Here is a 20,164-nt window from a genome sequence, read left to right as displayed (position 1 = left end):
AAACTCTAAGAAAGTCTTAGGCCAAGATGAAGTTTGATATTTCTACTAATAATTAGGAAATAGCCATCCCCCAAATTAAAACACATATGAAATTGATATGAATATGCCTAAACGAGTTGTAGAAAAGTTTTTAACAGGTAGCAGCAAATTTGAGACACTAAAAGAGACCAATTCATTTGATCTAAGACTTTTTAAAAGTTCTAATAACAGTAATTTTGTTATTAATTTCTCTGAAACAGAATTCAGGGCTTATTAAATGAAATTAACTAACAGAATTCCTAGGCATTATTAAGTCAGTACTACCCTCAATCACTGAAGAGACAATATTAATATGTGGAGTATGTGGTTGGTGTTCCAATAATATTTGAATTTTCACAGTGAATACTAAGATGTAAGCAATAAATCAAACTTGCATCAGTCTTCTAAAATACAAAGACAAAATCTGACAGCCATGAGCTCCCTGACACTTAGTCCTTTAAATATAATCATCCTCAAAATCCTTCCCTTTTTTCAATTCCTTTCTGAAATAAACTCTAAGAATGAAGGAAATAGACTTTTTAATGCTCATAAGAATTTCCTCTTAGGAACGATAACACGTTCAATACTTTTACCACTTTCCAGCATCTCAAGGGCTCATTAAGGCAGGTCAGATTTTCCAAGATTTTGGAGGAAGTGAATTATTATAGACCAATGAGGAGGACTGGGTTACGAGTTCATATTTTACCTTTAGTTTTCCAGTGGACTTGTAGCCAGAAGGTACTTTACAGGGGATATTTTTTCCAATATAAAGCAGACTCAGCTCATTAAAGGCATCCGCAAAAAATCCCAAGTCAATAAGGACTTGCATCTTTAAAGAAAAATTTAGGGTTAAATTTCAGTTTTTTTCACTCACAGTAAAAGAATGTTGTCACGTTATTTAAACCTGATCACTATTCTTTCAGTTGTTCTCATCTCCTATAAAACTACACCTACGACATTTCCGATAGACTGTCTCCTGACATCGGAAAACCTCATCTCCCTAATGATCACTTGATACGATTTACAGCTCCAAGTTTACATCCTTATAAACTGCAACAGAAATCGCCATGCAAAATCCTCCCTCCTTTGACCGCACTGGGAATAAAGCTGGGAATATTTTGTTATGAGCAAACATGGGGGCCTCCTGATATTTTGAGAAAATAGAAAAGGAGGAATCCTGAAAATTAGCCGGCCATCTAGGCGGACAGACCGTAGAGGTTACCTAGGCAACCGTCAGCTGGGTTATGGTCAGATGACTCAGCAGAGACACTGTTGTTGGTCACTTCAGCCATAAACGGGTCCCGCAAATGAAAGACTTCCCATGGCCTTAGCAAGGTGCCTCACCTCTGGCCACCTACTTGCCCGTTGCACTCTGGCGGGAACTGCAATGGGCAGGGACAAGACAGTGAGAGCGATGCTGCTCAACCCACTTTCCTTATGCTCAGTTGACTCAGGTAAATTCTCGGGCCCGAAGTCTGATGGCGCAGGCTCACTGGAGACCCATCATCATCGGTGCACCCTAGATTCTTCACAGTGCCTCGCTACACCGTTAAGGAGAGGCAGGATGGCGTAGTAGATAGAACACAGGCCTGGGAGTCGGAAGGTATGGGAAGCGGGACGGCTTAGTGGCTAGAGCATGGGCTTGGGAATCAGAATCACGCTGGGTTCTAATCCCACCTATGCCACTTGTTAGCTGCGTGACCTTGGCCAACTCGATTAACTTCTCTGTGCCTCAGTTACTTCATCTGTAAAAACTGGGGATTAAGAGTGTGAGCCCAATGTGGGACAAGGGCTATATCCAACCTGATTAACCTGCATTGCCCCGGTACTTAAAATACTACTGGGCACTGTAAGCACTTAACAACTACCATTATTATTATTATTGTTATTATTATTATTGGTTCTAATCTCGTCTCTACTTATGTACTGTATGACCTTGGGCAAGTCACTTCACTTCTCTATGCCTCAGTTACCTCCTCTGTAAAATGGGGATCGAGACTGTGAGCCCCATGTGGGACAGGGAGTACTGTCCAGCCCGATTAGCTTGTAACCACCCCAGCGCTTAGCACAATGCCGGGCCCGGAGTAAGTGCTTAACAAATACCATCTTTATTATTACAATTACAATTTAACTGACTTCCAAGGGTTCGGTCACCTTCGACACTGGAGAGAATGTGGCTCCTAGTATCTAATCTGTATCTCAATCAGCCTTGAGTATTTAACTGAGAAACTGCTACTGACTTGTAGAGGGGCAATGGAAGTAAACTTTCCGACACTCCTTGGAAGAAAATATTTTCTTATATTTGCACTCCATCTGCCATTATATATGTAGATACAAAAATCTGAGAGCAGAGACCATCTGTACCTATACTTAGAACAGTACCTAGCACTAAGTTCATCTTGCAATAAGAATTCTTACTTTCAAAAAGTCACGGTGATAAAGGGTAAAAAGCAACGTGGCAAGAGTCACCCCTCTCCCCCCATAAATCAATCTCTTAGCACAAGGAAAACCAAAGTGTCAATCTTTGACCAGTCATATTTGATAGGACTAAAAGCAATAAATCTTTCTGAATGTTGACACCTCTGAGGTGAGACTAGACCATAATTAATAATGCAGAAGACTCAAAGGTTGCCTCAAAGGGTCAAAAGAATTGTAGAACCCAAAGTAGACAACCAAATACAATCTTGTTGGTTTGCTGTCTGTTTTCTGTTTCTAAGCTAAAGATTTTTCTACTTTCCACTTTCTGACCACAGATTACTGTTTAGAAGAGGCCAGGTTTGCTATGTCTATACAAAAGCTGTCAACACAAGTAAAATGAAGCAGAATTAAACAGCTCTCCAGTGAATTTGATCAATGGAGGCCATCTTTCTGAATCATTACGTCAAAACCAGGTTGTTTTCACCTGAATAATCCATAACCCTTTCTAATTGTCTTGATCTTACACTCCGGATAAAATAAAGTAAAAGGTCAGAAGTGCTTAGAAACAAGATTTAACATTTAGTTGTCATTAAATAATGTGCCCAGTAATATTAAACTCAAATTATTTTACAGCAATAATCTCAAAAGTTCAACTTAAAAGTATTTTTTAAATAATGGAGAAAAATGTCAGGGACATTACCTTAAGAATCCTTCCTTCTATACATTTTAATGGGTCTTGACAAATCTCAGAGACAAAGTACTGGTACAACGTGAAGAGTGGCAGAGTCTGAAAAATAATAATTCATGAAGCACAGCAGCACATTTCATACACTGTGGGACAGAAATAGTCCAAAATTTAAGAAAATAGATAACTGTCGGGTTTTGTGAGCCACTGCTAGCAGCTGAGCTGTCATTCATTTGAAGATTAATCTTTGAGAGTCAGCTCCATCTCTTTCCTGAGAAAACAACACGATGTATTTTTTCTAAGGTTGCTACTGATAGCTGCTCCATTTTCAGAAAACAACTTTGGAAAGCTAGAGTGGAAAATTCTACACGGTCCTGTCAACTCAGTGATATTTATCATATCATGAACATGGCTTTTTTTAATTTAATGACATCTGGACCCAAGTCTGACAATGAGATAGGGGAGAGGTGTTGGGGAAGATAAAATATGACTCCTCGATAATGTTGACCCTAGACCTCAAAAACACTCTGTTACGGTCTTTTTATGCTTTCTTCTCTAGTGGCCCAGGAGAATGCTCACTGGCCTGCTTTTTCCAGGAGAGCTGGCTTCTCTCTCCTAACCCTTCCCCCAAAACAGGCTGCTTGGACTCTGAAAACTTCCCCAAAGACACTAGGATGACATCAAGCGCTTAGTACAGCGCTGTGCACACAGTAAGCGCTCAATAAATACGACTGAATTTGGGCGGTGGGTCAGGTGCTCAAATGTCTGAAATGCTACCAAACAGATGAACTCCTCAACATCAAGGTTTATGGGTTTTCTGCAGAACGTTTATGCTGTGAGCCCCACATGGGACAGGGACTGTGGCCGACTTGATTATCTTGTACCTACCCCAGCTCAGCACAGAGTAAGTTCTTAGCAAATACCACAATTATTACTATTAGGGGCCACCAAAGCAAATTTGTTCAGCCTATTCTTGTTAGTGCAATAAGTTGGATTTTGAGAAGCAGCATGGCCCAGCGGATAGAGCACGGGCCTAGGAGTCAGGAGGACCTGGGTTCTAATCCCTGCTCTGCCATTTGTCTGCTGTGTGACCTTTGGTAAGTCACTTAGCTTTTCTGTGCCTCAGCTATTTATCTGTAAAATGTGATTTAAGACTCTGAGTCCCATGCAGGACAGGGACTGTGTCTAACCTGACAGCTCAGTGATTAAAACCATGCTTTAGCGCTTAACAAAGACCATTAAAAAAAAAAAGTTGGCCATTAAAATTACGTTTGTCTTTTGAATTTTGGGGAGAGAGAAAATATAACTTTTCTATGAATTTGACCATTGAGATACCCAATTATCTTGTATCTATACCCCAGTGCTTAGAACAGTGTCTGGCATATAGTAAGTGCTTAACAAATGCCACAATTATTATTATTCCAATAATAACAGTATTTAGTTATTACCATGTTCCAAGCACTGTGCTAAACGCGAGGAGCCAAACAAGATAATCAGATCAGACCCAGTACCTGTCACTCTCAGAGCTTCACAGTCTACGAGGGAAGGATAATAAGTAGTCAATCCCTGTTTTACAGATGAGGAAACGGAGGCATAAATAAGTGAAATGAGTTGCCCAAAGTCACAGAGCCAGTGGTGGAACTTGGTGCCCTTTTCACTAAGCCACATTGCTTTCCAATATGTTTCTAGGGGAACAAAAAATCCCTGTTCATGGAAAAGATAAATTATATCAACAAATAACAATGTCCTTGGGGGTACGTGTGACCTAAGAATCTGAATCATGAAACCATACATGGACCCTATTCAGTAGGGTGGGAAAATGAATATAGGTTAGAAAACTGGAAAATAGAGCTTCTTTTATTCTGATTAGAGACACTAACTCTTATACCAAACACCTGCTCATAACTCAGAAAGATCAACCGGTCAGGGGATTAGCAGGCCTTTTCAAGTGACTAGACAAAGATGAGCTTTGAATTTAATGGGAAAAAATGTTCCAAAGTAGAACAACAAGGAAGAAATGGATAACAAATTGGGTAGGGAAACTGTAGAGAGGATGTGGAAGAGACTAGAAAGACAAATATTAGGTATATAAAAAAGAAAGAAGACGGGAGAAGAGGAAACTAAAAGAAAAAACTTATGCTATCAAACATCAGATATGGCATTTAGAACATTTTCTTCTACATATAACCTAATCTTAGAGCACAGTAATATTAAAAGAAAAACTACTGCTCTTTATTTTTCCCAGTTGGCATGAATTGTAAATCTCCCTCTCCGGGACATGAATAAATGTCCTTGTTATGTTTCACAGTTAGCAATCTGTTGCCCACCTGGGCACCTTAGGAGGTGGAAAAGATAACGGATGCAAACAGCTGTATTTGTAGTGAATGCACAGCTCAAGTACAAAAGCAATTTTAATAGAATCCATTTGAATCTGAGTGAAACTTGAGGTGTTTAGGATAGTAAGCTATATGAAAGAACATCCTTAAAAAGGTGCAGACCCCAGAGCGAGGAGGCAAGGGCGGAGGGAGGCTTCTCAGGAAGAAGGAAGAAGACTTAAAGGAAGGATAGTTCCCTCTTTTCCTCCCACTACCCCTAAGATTAGGGCTTTCCAAGTGTATTCCACCACCTTCCAATGCCCTAGGAGATCTGCCTGACCCACTGAAAAATCTTCCGCAGAGGAAACTGGGACTTGGCCCAGGATATGTAGTGCCCGTCTCTAGGGGCTTGCTTGCTGGGAAGAACCGAGATCCCGTCAGTGTGGGACCGGGAATGATCATCTCGGATTGATTTACAGACAATGTTTTTTAATGCAGAAAGTGATAAAACACGATGATCAAAATCCAGCTAATTTAGAAAATTCAAACAGTTGTCTGTGGAGAGGCACCTCATAAAAGGGAGCCAAGCTTTAATCAGATCTTCCATGCAAAAGTATGAATCCCTGCCCTGACTCCAAGGTCCACAGGGGCCAGACAATGTTCAACACATCCCCTTCTTCCGCTCTTCCAATTTTCAGAGTCAAGCTGGCCTGTCTGCCCAACTTGTAAAATATCAGGAAGTTTTAGACACTGTTTTTCACTAAGGACTGTTCACATGGAGCAGTGAGCAGTGAGATATTCAGTGATTGCCCCTTGAAAGTACTGTTTGACATACTTTTGTCTTGATACTTTAGATTACTGAATTTAGGTTGTTTTCCTTGTTATTTGTATTATTGTATTATTATTCATCTTATCAAATGGGTTCACCACCCCCCACCAACAGATTTTGACCCCCTTGAGAGTTAGGAACTGGGTCTTAATTTGATCTTCAGATAATCACTCGAGCAGTAAATAAGGTGCTTTGCACACTCTTTTTTTTTTAAAAAAATGGTATGTTGGGTACTTGTTAAGTGCTTACTATGTGTGAAACATTGCTCTAAATGCTGGGATAGGTACAGTTAATTAGGTCCGACACCTTTCGCATCCTACAAATGACGCACAGTCTAAGTAAGAGGCAGAACAGGTATTTAATTCCCTTTGTACAGATGAGGAAACTGAGGCACAGAGAAGTTAAGTGACCTTTCCCAAGGTCACGTAGCAAGAAATAAGCAGAGCTGGAATTAGAACTCCTAGGCCCAAGCTCATTCCATTAGGCCATGCTGCTTCTCTAAGTTCTTAATTGATGTAAGCAATAAAATAACGTCTGTAAATAATTGCCTGAATTTTTGGATTATCCTAGTTAAAAACACTATTATTCACTTTAAGAACTGGACATTTAATTTATTTTCCTTCAAACATGAAGTACCTTCAAAACATTCATTATACTATCCTTAAAATTTAAAAAGATAGAAAGCAAACAATTTGGCATCACGATTGTCCTATTAAAAAGAAATACATTAATGGAAGAGGGAAAATAAATGAGAGAGGAAAATCCCAACATAATATTGTTAGTTTTAAAGAAACATTACTCATAAATTTACTTACCATTAGATTTTGCTTAGCAAAATGGAGTTCACAGATAAGGAAGGTTAGACTTGCAACAACAGTGGAAATGTCTGCTCTGTATCGATCAGAGAACAGATCAATTCCTGGAGCAAGTTTGGTTATTTCATACTGTGCAAACTCAAAATCAACTTTTGGATGTGGAAGAGAATTTCTAAATAGAGCCTGAAAAGAATAAAATAAAGACAAAGTTACATAAGGACTTATCAATGGGTTTCTGCAACACTGAAGCAAAAAGAAGCATGCAAATTACTTTTTGATGTTAAGAGCTTCCGATGTTTCCGCCACCAACTCCGGACCTGATCTCGCAAACCTGATGTACATAAGTTACCTACTGTTATCAGTAGGAGTGAACAAGAGGGATGAATAACTGTAGGAGGTACCTTAACTTAGAAGAAGTCCATGTGATGCCAAAATTATCAGAATAACTGTCTATTCCAGATTTTCTATCAAGAAAACTCTATAGATACACTACCAGAACCATTGCAGATGAAGACCGGGGCAGTCTGGGAGAGATGTGTCCGTGGTGTCGCTATGGGTTGAAAACAACTCGATGGCATAAGACAAGACCAGAGTTGGCAAATGGAAAAGATTCATGGTGACTATGGGATCTCCAGTGAGAGTTCAAACTTAGCAGTTTCTCTGTTTTTACGCTTTCTTAATCAATGCCTCCATGTGAGAGTACTTAGTAGTATTTTCTAACTGGAGCATCTCAAAAGAATTCAAAATATCCTAAATGCACAATAGGTCTAATGGTCATAAGCTTACCCTGCTATGAATTAAATTGTAAGTTCTTTGTGGACAGGGAACATATGTTTGAACTTTCTGTTGAACTTTCCCAAGTATGGTACAATACACTCTGAAGATACTTCATTACTTCAATCATATTCATTAAGCGCTTACTGTGTGCAGAGCACTGTACTAAGAACTCAGAAAAGTACAATACAATAATAAACAGTGACATTCCCTGCCCACAATGAGCTCACAGTCTAGTCTAGAGTCTATTATGCAAAGCTGTATTCCTGTTTTGTTTCATAATTGTCAACACTTCCATTTACACTAAATTAGGAGATATAGATTCATATTTTTAGCAGTTTTATTAAAATAAGCATATCCTGCATTCTGGAACATGAATGTTTAGAAAGAACAATATTATATAATTCCCTTGGCATCCTACGTACCTCCCCTTCTTCACTTTGAAGCATACGGAAATAAAGAAGGAGCGGAAAATAATGGGCTCACATTCAGTGATCATCCCAAATAACTGATTAATCTAGATTTGCTAAAGCAATCTGTCTCCTATATTATAGAGAACAAGTATATCCATTCTTCAGAATCAAACCGGCCTTGTAGAGTTCAAAAGCTCAGACTGCTAAAGTATTTCACGATTCAGATGAAAGCCCCTTCCTTCTTTTGCAATTAAGTCAAATAATCATGCTACGTAGTTCTATTGCACCCTCCAAAGCACTTCTTGTTTTTATTATATTAGGTATCAGAGGGCTAGTGAGGCCCACCTGGACATTTTTCAGACTAAATTATTTTTCCACCTCACTAGCCCGAATGTGTAACAACTGTGACACCCTAGAAATGCCCAGGATTTTCTAAACAAGCTGCATTCTCCAATCTGTTAGTACTATCTAATCCCTAAAACTTAGTTTCAAGTGCTATTTTCTGAGGTTTTCATCTCTCCTTTTAAAATCTTACCTCTCCTTAAAACTTCATTTACAGTCAATTGAAATGGCCATCCTTTACTTTCCCCTTATGTCCTTGAAGAAAATGTTTGACTCCTGCTGATACAGTTGAAGCTGTATTTTTAGGCTTTGCAACAACAGGAGAAACATTTTTTTCTGTTTTGAATTTAAAGCTGACACATGTTTCTGATACACTTTGAGGAGTCATCTCAATAGACTGATCTACTACTGTCCTGGTGACATTAATGATGTCGGTTCTCTTTTGCAGAATGCCTCACAAGACCAAAAAAACCACATTCATAATTCTGTTTTTAGCTGGGGCCAAGATTAAAAACTTTCCTGATTTTCTCAGAGACTTGTCTGATGTCTGAAAGATGTCTGAGTGAGCCAAGCAGAAGTCATTCTGAAAGCTCAGATCTAGAACAAAGCTGCTGCCTTCCCAGTATATAGAAGGCTTAAACATGTTGATTAATTCTAACAAATCTGTGAAACATTTACTTTTTTTTTTTTTTTTTTTTTTTTTTTACCTTTTTTCCATCTGTTTCTCTCATATCCCTTCTCCTTTTCCTAAAAGTCCATTCTATAGTCTTCTGTGTCTCATGCACAGAGAATAAAACCTCACAGGCAGGGATTTGGGGGAGCTTTCAAAGTACTTACAACAGTGACCACTCCATGCTATTACATTTCCTCTTTCTCCACTGAGACATTCTTCCTCTCCTCTTACCAAATTTCTCTTCTTCCTATTTCTCTTTATTCCTGTGCCTCTCCTGTCCCTGGCCCTCTCCTTTTGTCCCTCTTTTATGGTATTGGTTAAGTGCTTACTAAGTGCCAGGCACTATTCTAAGTGCTGAAGTAGATTTGAGGTTAGACAGATTCTATGTCCTACATGGGCTCACGGCCAAACCCTCTTTTTTTTTTTTAAACAGATGAGGGAAGTGAGGCACAGAGAAATTAAGTAACTTGCCCAAGGTCACACAGCAGAGAAGGGGCAGAACTAGGATGAGAACTCAGATCCGTATTCTATCCACTAGGCCATGCTCCCTTGCATCCTCATGGGTTCTAATCCCCGCTCCACCACTTGTCTGCCATATGACTTTCGGCATGTCACTTCACTTCTCTGGTTCTCAGTTACTTCATCTGTAAAATGGGGATTGAGACCGTGAGCCCCATGTGGAACAGGGACTACGTCCTACCCAATTTCCTTGTACCCGCCCCAGTGCTTAGTACAATGCCTGGCACATAGTAAGTTCTTAAATACCAGAATTATCATTATCCTCCTTTTTCTTCTGACTATTCCTTTTCTTAGTTTCTCCGGAATCTGTCCGGGAACAGCTTGCTTAGAGGACTCACTTCCCATCTACCCTGCTAGAAAAGCTGCTCCAGAGCCTAGTCCTGGGCAAAATGATGGCTCCCAAGGCACCCTTAGTTCTTAGCTCCTAGTTCCCAGCCCTGGCTGCAGCTCCCCTGCTCTGCCCTGACGGTCACTGGGCCCTCAACATGCCTTCACCTGAGCCAAAACTAACTCGGTGCTTGGCTGTGCCGTTCATCTTGCCCTTGGGAATAGCTGCCTTGACCCTCGGCCTCAGTTCAGTCCATCAATCTGCCCTGACCCCCTGGTTCTGTAATTTAAGCACACCATTGGATTTCAGCAGGGGCAGGGATTTGTCCCTTGGCCAACTACCTCCCCAAACTCAAGCTAAGCCCAGGATACTACTCATACCTATTCAGCATTTGAAGGGTAGAACAGATCAAATGAGTTACCTTTTTCTATGGCGTGTCAAACACTGTTCTAAGCGCTGGAAGGTACAAATTAATTAGGTTGAACTCGTTCCCTGTCCCACACAGGGCTCTCACAGTCTAAGTAGATATCTAATCCTCATTTTCCAGTGGCAGAAACTGAGGCACAGAGGAGTTAAGTGACTCATCCAAGGTCACATACCAAGTAACTAGCAGAGCCAGAATTAGAACTCGGGACTTCTGACTCCCAGATCCGTACTCTTTCCACTAGGTCATTGTGCTTCTCTGTGGATTAACTGAGAATACACAGTATGAAAATAATTGTACAGAACATTCAGAAAAGAAAGATTTTAATGAAACAGAATATTTTATGGTAGCATAAATTTAATGTTGTCAATGTGTTTGTTTTCTTAGGGGGTGGGGTTTGTTGTTTCTAATCTAATTTGTGGAAGGATGACAAAGAGTTAAAGGAGTCACGCAAGAGGAAGCCATCACCTCATTCTAATCAAGATAGGGTGTGGGACTAATTTTAGTTTTAAATGAACAGAGGGGGCTGGCTTGGCAGTTTGAAAGGGGAAGTTTGCTGCAAGCTGAAAATCCTTTTAATTAATCTGATCAATGCACACAAAGCAAGCCAAATTACTTAATCGCCTTTGAAAAGAATGAAGTGACATTGCCTATGTTCAACAATTCCTCACTCTCTCCCCAAACTAATTAAATCACTTCCTTTCAGACTGTCAGTACAGTCTGAAGTGGATCATAATATCTGCAGGTCTTCTTGGGTGTTTGCTTCCACAGCCCAGTCATCAGTGCCTTCGGAGCTCCTGTATGAGCGACTGAAAAAACTTCTGATGATGCTCTCGCAGATTGCCGAGCTGAGTTTAATCACAGGAATGGTACCATATACTTTGTGGCTTTCTTGAGAATGGCTGCATAGAACAGGTTGAACAAGACTGGACCTAGTTCATAGTTACACTTTTATTCCTTTGGTGACAAAGAAAAGATCTGACAAGGCCCCTCCCTTAACATCATGGGATAAACTTAGGATCTGATAAACTTGGGAGCCCAACTTTTTTTTAGCAATTGTCCAGAAACCGGTTACTAATGGTGTTGTATTATTTTTTTAAGGTTCATGAGGTCTTTATGTTGTTTCCGATATTTCTGATTCTGACATGCAATAAATATCAATAATGTTCCTCAGTCACAGCACCAATCAGTCCAGCATTTATTCATTCACTCAATCGTATTTATTGAGCACTTACTATGTGCAGAGAACTATACTAAGCACTTGGAAGTATAATTCGGCAACAGAGAAAATCCCTACCCAATCATGTGTCCGTTATTATACTACTTTATCATGTATCATTCATACTTTATCTATCTATTGAGTTATATGGCAATTTTATGCCCATTTATCTCTCTCATTATTAGACTTTTAAGTTCAAAAGCAAAGTTCCACATCTTTAATTGTGTTACAAGATGCCTCATATAACAATGAGTATTGTGTGCTAAACTCTACCCACTAGGAGAAGATGAGAGTAATGGGAGCAGGTCACAGAGACCTAGGAAATGTTAACGAGAATAAAGTTGGACTTACTGTTTCAAACACAGTTCCCTTCCCCAAGACTTTTGTAAAGCCACACACAAACACAATCATGCCAGTGATAACCCACTGAGCCACCATTTTTAGCAAAAAGCTAGGCAATCAAAGATTGATAAATCATTAATTATTACCTTAAAGAGAAATGCAGATAAAATGCAACATTCAGTCCTCTGTCTCATATTTGAAGTTAATATATATCTAAATAAGCACAAAAAGATGAAAATTATATTTGATTGGTACGGCTACTTTCCTAACTTATTAAGAATATTTTAGAATACCTTCTAAGTTGCTTATAATGTAAAAGTTCATGTCTATGGAAGAGATAGGACGAAGCGTATATCCTTGCAGTAACAATTTAAGTCCCATTCCGTCCTGTGCCTAGCTCATTCCCCTAAAAGTAAGTTAGGCATTTGGGGAGATGACCTCACCCTTTCAGGCTGAGGGCCATTTAATGCATTAGAGTGATACTATAATAGGGAGCTCTATCAGAGCCCAGTTCTGCAGGACTGAAGTATCTCTGTTTTCTTTATGAAATACGGGGTGAGTAGCTCTGGAGGTGGGAAAGTAGTGGCAGGAAAAGGAGCGGAATAAAGACAGGAAGATCAGGAAAGAAAGATGGGCCAACAAAACAGGGAAGAAAAAGAAGGGGCATAAGATGAACACCCTCTCAAGGGAGACACACACAAACTCAGAGGCATTCTTTCCTCTAAAATGCTACTTCCAGGCCAGTGGGCCACCTTTGGGATAGATAAAGATCTTACACTAGTAATGATTAACTACAACAACAAAAATGCCTCATCCCAATCCAGGAAAGAAGATAGGCCAAGGCTAAACTCTTACAGGAGTTGCATATGCCTCCCGCTGCCATTTACACTCTGCAACACCTAAACACTCTTTGATCTGGATTTTGTCCTCTACACCTTACTGCTTCCGTGCACACCAAAATTTCCATAGCCCTCCTTTTGGCAGTCTGAGAAGCATCATGACCAAGTGGAAAGAGTTCATAACTGACTCCGGAGATCTGGGTTCTAATCCTGACTCTTCCACTCGCCTGTGTGACCTTAGGCAAAATGTTATGTTTCCTCATCTGTAAAATGGAGCTTGAATACCTGTTTTCCATCCTCCTTAGTCTGTGAGCCCAATACAGGACAGAGACTGTGTCTGATCCGATGATACTGTATCTACCCTAGTACTTTATAAAGTGCTTGGCACACAGTAAGCACATAAATTCCATAACAGATCATCTCACGTCTGCTTTTACCCTCCTGGAGTTTTCTGTCTCTTCTGATTTAACTACCTATGCTCTTTCTTCACTTAAAACCTCTATATGGCCTTGGCTACATGTAATGCCCCTGTGTTAGAAATATGCTGGAGCAGAGTACAATGGGGACCATTACATCCAGATCTAGGAGATGGCAGACACGGGGAGAGGTGATGGGGATGCTGACTATTGCAACCTCCTTCTTCTTCGCTGCCATGACAACCCAACCCTCTAGTCAAACCATGACTTTGGGGACCCCACCAGCCCTTTTTCTGGGTAGCAGGATGAGAAGGCTCTTAAGAATACATGTATTCTCTATCATGTGAGCCTTCTGGTCTATTTGCTCAGGAATGAAGCATGGGAGACCGGAATGGGTGAACACAGAGCTGAAGTTATTTGGACTCATCAGTACTTAGACTCCCTTTACTCTTACTTCTTGTCAGCTCCTATGGATTTGAGAAAGAGAAAGAGAAAGAGGAGGTGAAGTGAGGTGAAGTAAGAAAAAAGAGCACATTTAAATATACATTTATGGTTACTGGTGGGTTAGGGGCATCCATTTCCCAAGAGCTTTGTTGGGACCATGGAAAGCCTACAATGGGCCTATAAAGGCATTGTCTGTAAGTGCTAATACTATGGGGAGAATGGATTTTCAGTTTTCAAAGATCCCTTTAAAAACATATGGACTTTTATCCCTCTATATCTCATCTCTCTATATATTAGATAAAAGGATAGATTTCTGAGAAAACTAATTTAGCCTCTGTGCTCCTTCTGGATTCTTTTTTGGAGGTAGCACAGGTATATGCCAGCCCAATTTTGCTCTGTGGTGGAGGTAACTAGTTTCAACTTCTAGTTGAGTTTCTGTTTTTCAGTATGTCCAAGAGGAATGAAAAGTTGACTTCAGGTTCCACTTACCCCATCCTCAAAACATGGCCTTGAAGCATAATTCATCAAGTTCGTTTGACGCACAGTTTACTGGCCCAACGTAATGCCCAGAGTTTGATCATCACTTTTTTTGAAAAGTCTTAATGAAATATTTACAGGAGGCTTTGAATTCTCTAATACTCAAAGTTTCCTGTTCTCTTCATCTTTGCCTTTAACTTCTATTCTAGACAATCAACATAGCTAATTAAGCTAATCTTCAGCTATAAAGTCAGTGCCAATAATGTCTCATTTATAATACTCAGAGTTTTTTTTAAATATAAGTATTTTTATCTGAATGTTGTTTTTGTATTTATCAACAACACATTCCAATCTGCCACACTTACTGAGCCAACTTTGCTGCTATGACTGCTCCTTGCAAACATCCCCAAATGCCTGCTTGAAATAGAAATTTTTCACTGTAGTCTCTGAGAACTGCGTCTGCGGGACTGTCAGTACCATTCACTGAAAAGCAGTCAAACTCTTTCCACGTATTAAGCACATCCGATTTCCTGAGTATTCCATCTAAGGCCCGACACCAGTATTTAAAAGCCATTCTATAACAGAGAATGAACACAGGGAACTTTATCAGCTTGTTCACAAATGCTATTTTGTTATTCATGTTCCTCACCATTAGGGAGGAAAAAGAACACATTATTTACAGAAGTAGTCACTCTGGAAAGGAAAACATAAATTTATAAAAGATTTCAATTTTTTTATTACAATGTTTTGAAAAGTGTTCAAGTAAAATTTTAACCACTAATCATCAACTATCACCATTCAGAAAATGTACCTTTTGTTTCCCGCAAAGAAGAGAAGATTTCCAAGTTCATGAAGTGCCTGCACTTTGAGACCTGTTTGATTGTTGGAGTCAAGGAGTTCTGGTTTTCACACACACACACAAACAAAAAAAAAATACACATTAATTCACAAAAAAAATAATATGGGAAATAGCAGCAACAGCTGGGTACCTGCTTCAAACCTCACTGTTCGCCCTCGGCCACTTTTAGATCTTCCAACGCCCACCCACATCCTACTTCTGGCCTTGAGTGCTCTCCCTCTTCATATCGAACAGACTATTACTCTCCCCACCTTCAAAATCTTATTGAAGACATCTTCTCCAAGAGACCTTCCCTGACTAAGCCCTCCTTTCCTCTTCTCCCACTCCCTTCTGCATTGCTTTGATGTCTCCCTTTTTTCATCCCCCTTCCTAGCCCCACAGCACTTATGTATATGGCTGTAATTTTATTTACTTGTCCATCTGTCTCCCCCTCTAGACTGCAAGCTCATCCTGGGCAGGGAATGTATCTGTTATACCTTAATGACTCAAGGGCTTAGTACCGAGCTCTGCACATAGTAAGCGCTCAATAAATACGATCGACTGACTTGAACATAAGTTTAAAATTAGGCAGTGTCTTTAATTCCCAGTGCATGACCCCAGGGAGTGTCTAATACAATCTTTGCATACAGTAAGCATACAATAAATGCCACTGCAATGGCTGATATAGTTTTTTTCATTAACATTAAATAAATATTTATGAAGTCTTACCAATAGTTTTTTTATAGGAAGAAATTACAACTGCAATTTGCGAAGGAGGTAGTTCCTTGCTCTCGACCGTACTGGGGAAAATAAATTTTTCCTGAGAAAGATCGGGGGGTATTGGTAGATGTGCTCGCTCGGTTTTGGAGCTAAATTCCACTTTTCGAACTGTGACATCAGGACTGCAACTTGCTGGAGAAGTTTCTAAGTTATGTAAAACAGGTTTATAGTTAGAATAGTTAAAACAGGATGGTTCATATTTCAGCACCATTTCACCTTCAAAAGCACACTGCCTCAAAAGCGAGGATCAGCAGTTAGGGGCAGTTGTAAGCTTGGGCCAATCTAGGTGACTGTCCCAGTTCTCAGGCCCATGATGCTCTGCCCCTCCTGGTGAGCGGGATGCCGGAGAGCTGGAACTACATGGAGGAGTGGGGAAGAGTGGGAATTGCTCTGCATCTGAGTTGCTTAAAGTGTGACCAGCTGCTCCTATTCCTCCAAGAGGAGGAGCAGGTAGGGGGCCTAGAGACCCAGGACTGTCTGGAGACCTGCCTGAAGGGTCAATAAAAGGAGCTAGTAATGGCAGTTCCCCCCCCCCCTCTAAACTGTAAGCTCATTGTGGACAGGGAATGTGTCTGTTTATTGTTATACTGTACTGTCCCAAGTGCTCAGTATAGTGTTCTGCTCATAGGAAGTGCTTAGTAAATATTACTAACTGACTGACAAGTGTCTGAGGGCTATAACTGAACAGTATCACTGAGGTGGAAAGGAAGTTTTAGGGCATAATTTCATTAAATTTCTGCCATCCAACTCCACCACTATGCAGCAGCAGCAGGACTGACTCACAGGAGAACCTGGGAAAGGCAGGGTGCCCTACAGCTCAAAGCATCATCACGAGTGGGCAAGAGGTGACAGCAGCAGGGGCAATAAAGTGACTCTTGTATGAGTCCTTGGACTGCACACCCTTTTCAGATGAGAGGAATGATTTCAGGATGAACCTTTCCACGCCACTTCCTGACCAGAGGGAACTCCGAATCAAGCTCGTAGCCCCAGTCCACATAGACCGCCAAGGAGAACTGCCAGGTAGGTACTTTGGATCGGGTGATATTCAGCCATACTGTCATATGAGTCCAACATGAGAGTCGCATGGAGTCCTATGCCACATGATTCTGAAGCTATGAACCCTTTATCAATTGTCTTATTGATTTATTCATTGTCTCTTTATTGATGTTATGATGGAGAGATTCTGTAATACAATTTATTCTGGAAGAGTGATATGATAAAATATCTAAGTTTGTTTTCAGTTCATAATAAGCCTAACTAGATTGAAAGGGAAGACTTTTCCAATGCTACCCTAAAAAAGGTTCAACAGGTTTCTATTCCCTGCACTATTAGAAACTGGAATTATTAAAAATCCAGTCCTTTACATTATTAAAGGCTCAACCACTCTTTCTATCGATAACAACTGTGTGATCCCAGAAATGGGAGAGTGATTTTTAGGAAAGTAGTGAGAAATAAAAATCAAGTTTAGTTCCTCTTTGACAAGAAACTTCATACGAGGACACTCCTTGGGTAAACACTGACAAAGTCAGGTGGCAGAACTGGAAACCAAACACTGCAGTCAACCAATCCAGACAATTTTAAAAAAAAAAATTTATCCTGGGGGTAATTCAGAATTTGGGAGCCTGCCTTATCTAGAAACTTCTACCTTGTTACAGTTCATTTAGGCTATTGTTTTATTTTACTGTAAGTCTGAATAGAGAAGGGACAGAAATGACAATGAGAAGGAGGAAAGAAATAGGAGAAGGAAGGAGGTAAAAAAAAAAAAAAAGGCAAAAAAGGATTCAGTCCAGAATGAATGGAAACTGAAGTGAAAATCATTGGTCAAAGCCAAAATAAGTCTTAAGAAGGAGAGTTTCAGAGAGCTGCATTGGCCCACTGGAAAATACATCTAATTCTTCAATTCAAAAACCTAGCTCTGTACTACCAAAGAGCACTTCAACAAGATTACAACAGGTATCACAGACAGACATTATTGGTGTCAGGAAGCTGGTAAAGCCATACTGTCTATTTTCAAAATTTATGGAGAAAGGATCTTAATCCACTGGAAATGCTTTTAAATCATTACGTGAACATTTTAGGTAAGACAATTTAGAAATGACATATTGATTCTTTAAAAATACTCTCAAAACATTCTTTGAAAATTCTTTATAAATATGATTCTGATCCTTTAAAAAGCTAATAAAAACTTTCAAATTTCTAAGATTACTTTCAAACCATCAGTATTTTCCAGTTTCTAAAATTCTCTTTTAAGGAGTCACTTTTTAATGATTAAAGAGGTGTGTTGAAAATACATTTACTATGAAGAAACTGCAACAAACATTTTACCTTGTGTTTGTGCAAGAAGTAATGAAAGCAATTTTCTGCTGTGTCTAAGAGATCTGCTGTGGAACTTCAATTTTCCTAGAGTTTCTCTAAAACATTTCAAAGTGTCTGTCAAATCCAGAGGTACACAAACAAGTCTGCTGGCTTGCCTGACATCTAAAAGCAAAAAAAAAAAAAAAAAGGGGGATAGTCAGATGAGAAATGTGCTGCCAAGATAATCGTAAAGGCCTCTGCTGCCTGGCCGAGGTAGTTCTTCATTTGTGCCTTCTCCCTTATCAAATCTCAACTTTTTGTTCTATATCCCAAAATTCAGGATCCTCGGGAACAATATTTTAAAGAAAATAGGTTAATATTTTTTAAACTTATTTTTTACTTCTTATAAAATAAAAATGAACTTATATTTGCCATTTTCCATCAAGAAAACCATCGTAAGATTAACTACTTCATACTTTATTTTCCAGGCAGCCATTTCAGAGCAAGAGATCTTAAAACACAGAACGGGGGGAAATTGACGGGAGAGGCCAAAGGAAAGAGGGAGGCTTGCTATCGGGGAGGGATATGGGAATGCGAATTTGTAGAAGGCCAGGGAAGGTCAGAAAACAGCAACCAACAGTAGCGTAAAACTGTGTGAGAAAATTCTATAAATTCTGGAAGTATTTTAAGAAGAAACCCATGAAAGGCACTTGAATTTCAAAAGCTGTGAAGTGACTACTCTGTGCAACAAACAGTAGAATCATTTGGGTGTAGAAAGTTCAAAAAAGCCACCCAAATACAGCAAAGCAGATATGCCCTTTATGGCACAGGAGAATTGTAGAATATAACACCAAGGCTTCTATACTGTTCGTCTAGCTAACAAAAGCATTTGACACTGCCAACAGAACAGAGCTCTGGAAATTGCTAAGCACATCTGACTTCTAAGAAATACCCTAAGGTTCATTTGATTGATTTTAATTGGTCTGATCCTTTAGCCATCACTGTCAAAATGAAGCAGGACTTTATAATAGGTCTACTCTTGTTAAATTGCCATACTTGGGGATGTGAGAAAAGATCTATAAACCAGAATAGACTTCAACTCCCACCAGGGAAAATCTTACAGATCAACAGGTGATGAGCATAATCTATAGTCCTTCATTCAGTTGTATTTACTGAGCTTTTACTGTGTTCAGGGCACTGTACTAGGGATTAGAACTCATTACCTTTTACCTTTTAATGTCATTATTGACATTAGACCAGGGATTAGAACTCATTACCTTTTTACTCCCCAGCCCATGCTGTACCCACTATGCCATGCTGACTACCTAAAGAGCAGTTCTACTATTAAAGAACAAGTGCAGGCCCTCAGTTTCAGTTATTCAGTGATTCAGTTATTGCTACTATATGCAAAAGACCGGGCTCTAGAGGCACATGAACAAGACGACTTGCAAATTATTCTGAATTGCCTTGCAGATTTAGCACAGCACTTTGGTCTGACAAAACACCTGAAGAAAAAGGAGGTTATGTACACCTGAGAATCTCTAGATCCAACCATAGGTTTTCACTGGCATCAGCCACCAAATTCTGATACCTAGTGAGTACGCTGCCCTTCGATGCCCAGAGTGACACATCCCAATCAATCAATAATACTTACTTAGTGACTAAGCACTTGGGAAAGTATAATGGAATTAACAGACATAATCCATGCCCTCAAGATGTTTCCAAGTCAACTAAGGTGATAGGCAAAAAAAAGTTACAGATGGGAAAGAAAAGACTGGAAAGTGGATTTGGGGAAAAGGAAGTGCTTCAATAGTAGCGTACAGCATAACAACATGAGGCTATAATCCTTGAAAGTGAACGTGTGTCATGCAGTATACCTACCGTGAGAGAAAATCTATGTCTAATAATAATAATAATGATGGTAATTGTTAAGTACTTTATGCCAGACACTGTACTAAGTG

The 20,164-nt window shown here is 39.7% G+C and overlaps 1 protein-coding gene across 1 annotated transcript in view; it reads right to left on the bottom strand.

Annotated features, from left to right (window-relative positions):
- The window catches only part of CFAP54 (cilia and flagella associated protein 54), a 174,323-nt gene that overhangs the window by 62,806 nt on the left and 91,353 nt on the right, over positions 1 to 20,164 (bottom strand). The window contains exons 41-48 of the mRNA XM_029078670.1: positions 18,234 to 18,386; positions 15,858 to 16,052; positions 15,102 to 15,189; positions 14,656 to 14,865; positions 12,261 to 12,327; positions 7,081 to 7,263; positions 3,137 to 3,223; positions 725 to 847 (exon numbers count right to left, since the gene is read on the bottom strand). Coding sequence (XP_028934503.1) covers positions 725 to 847; positions 3,137 to 3,223; positions 7,081 to 7,263; positions 12,261 to 12,327; positions 14,656 to 14,865; positions 15,102 to 15,189; positions 15,858 to 16,052; positions 18,234 to 18,386 — 1,106 coding nt within the window. The remainder of the gene's footprint in view (positions 1 to 724; positions 848 to 3,136; positions 3,224 to 7,080; positions 7,264 to 12,260; positions 12,328 to 14,655; positions 14,866 to 15,101; positions 15,190 to 15,857; positions 16,053 to 18,233; positions 18,387 to 20,164) is intronic.

Source organism: Ornithorhynchus anatinus, chromosome 14, assembly GCF_004115215.2.
Source record: "Ornithorhynchus anatinus isolate Pmale09 chromosome 14, mOrnAna1.pri.v4, whole genome shotgun sequence".
Lineage (NCBI taxonomy): Eukaryota > Metazoa > Chordata > Mammalia > Monotremata > Ornithorhynchidae > Ornithorhynchus > Ornithorhynchus anatinus.
The sequence above is the reverse complement of the archived record's forward strand: the minus strand, read 5'-3'. Positions and strand labels throughout refer to the sequence as shown.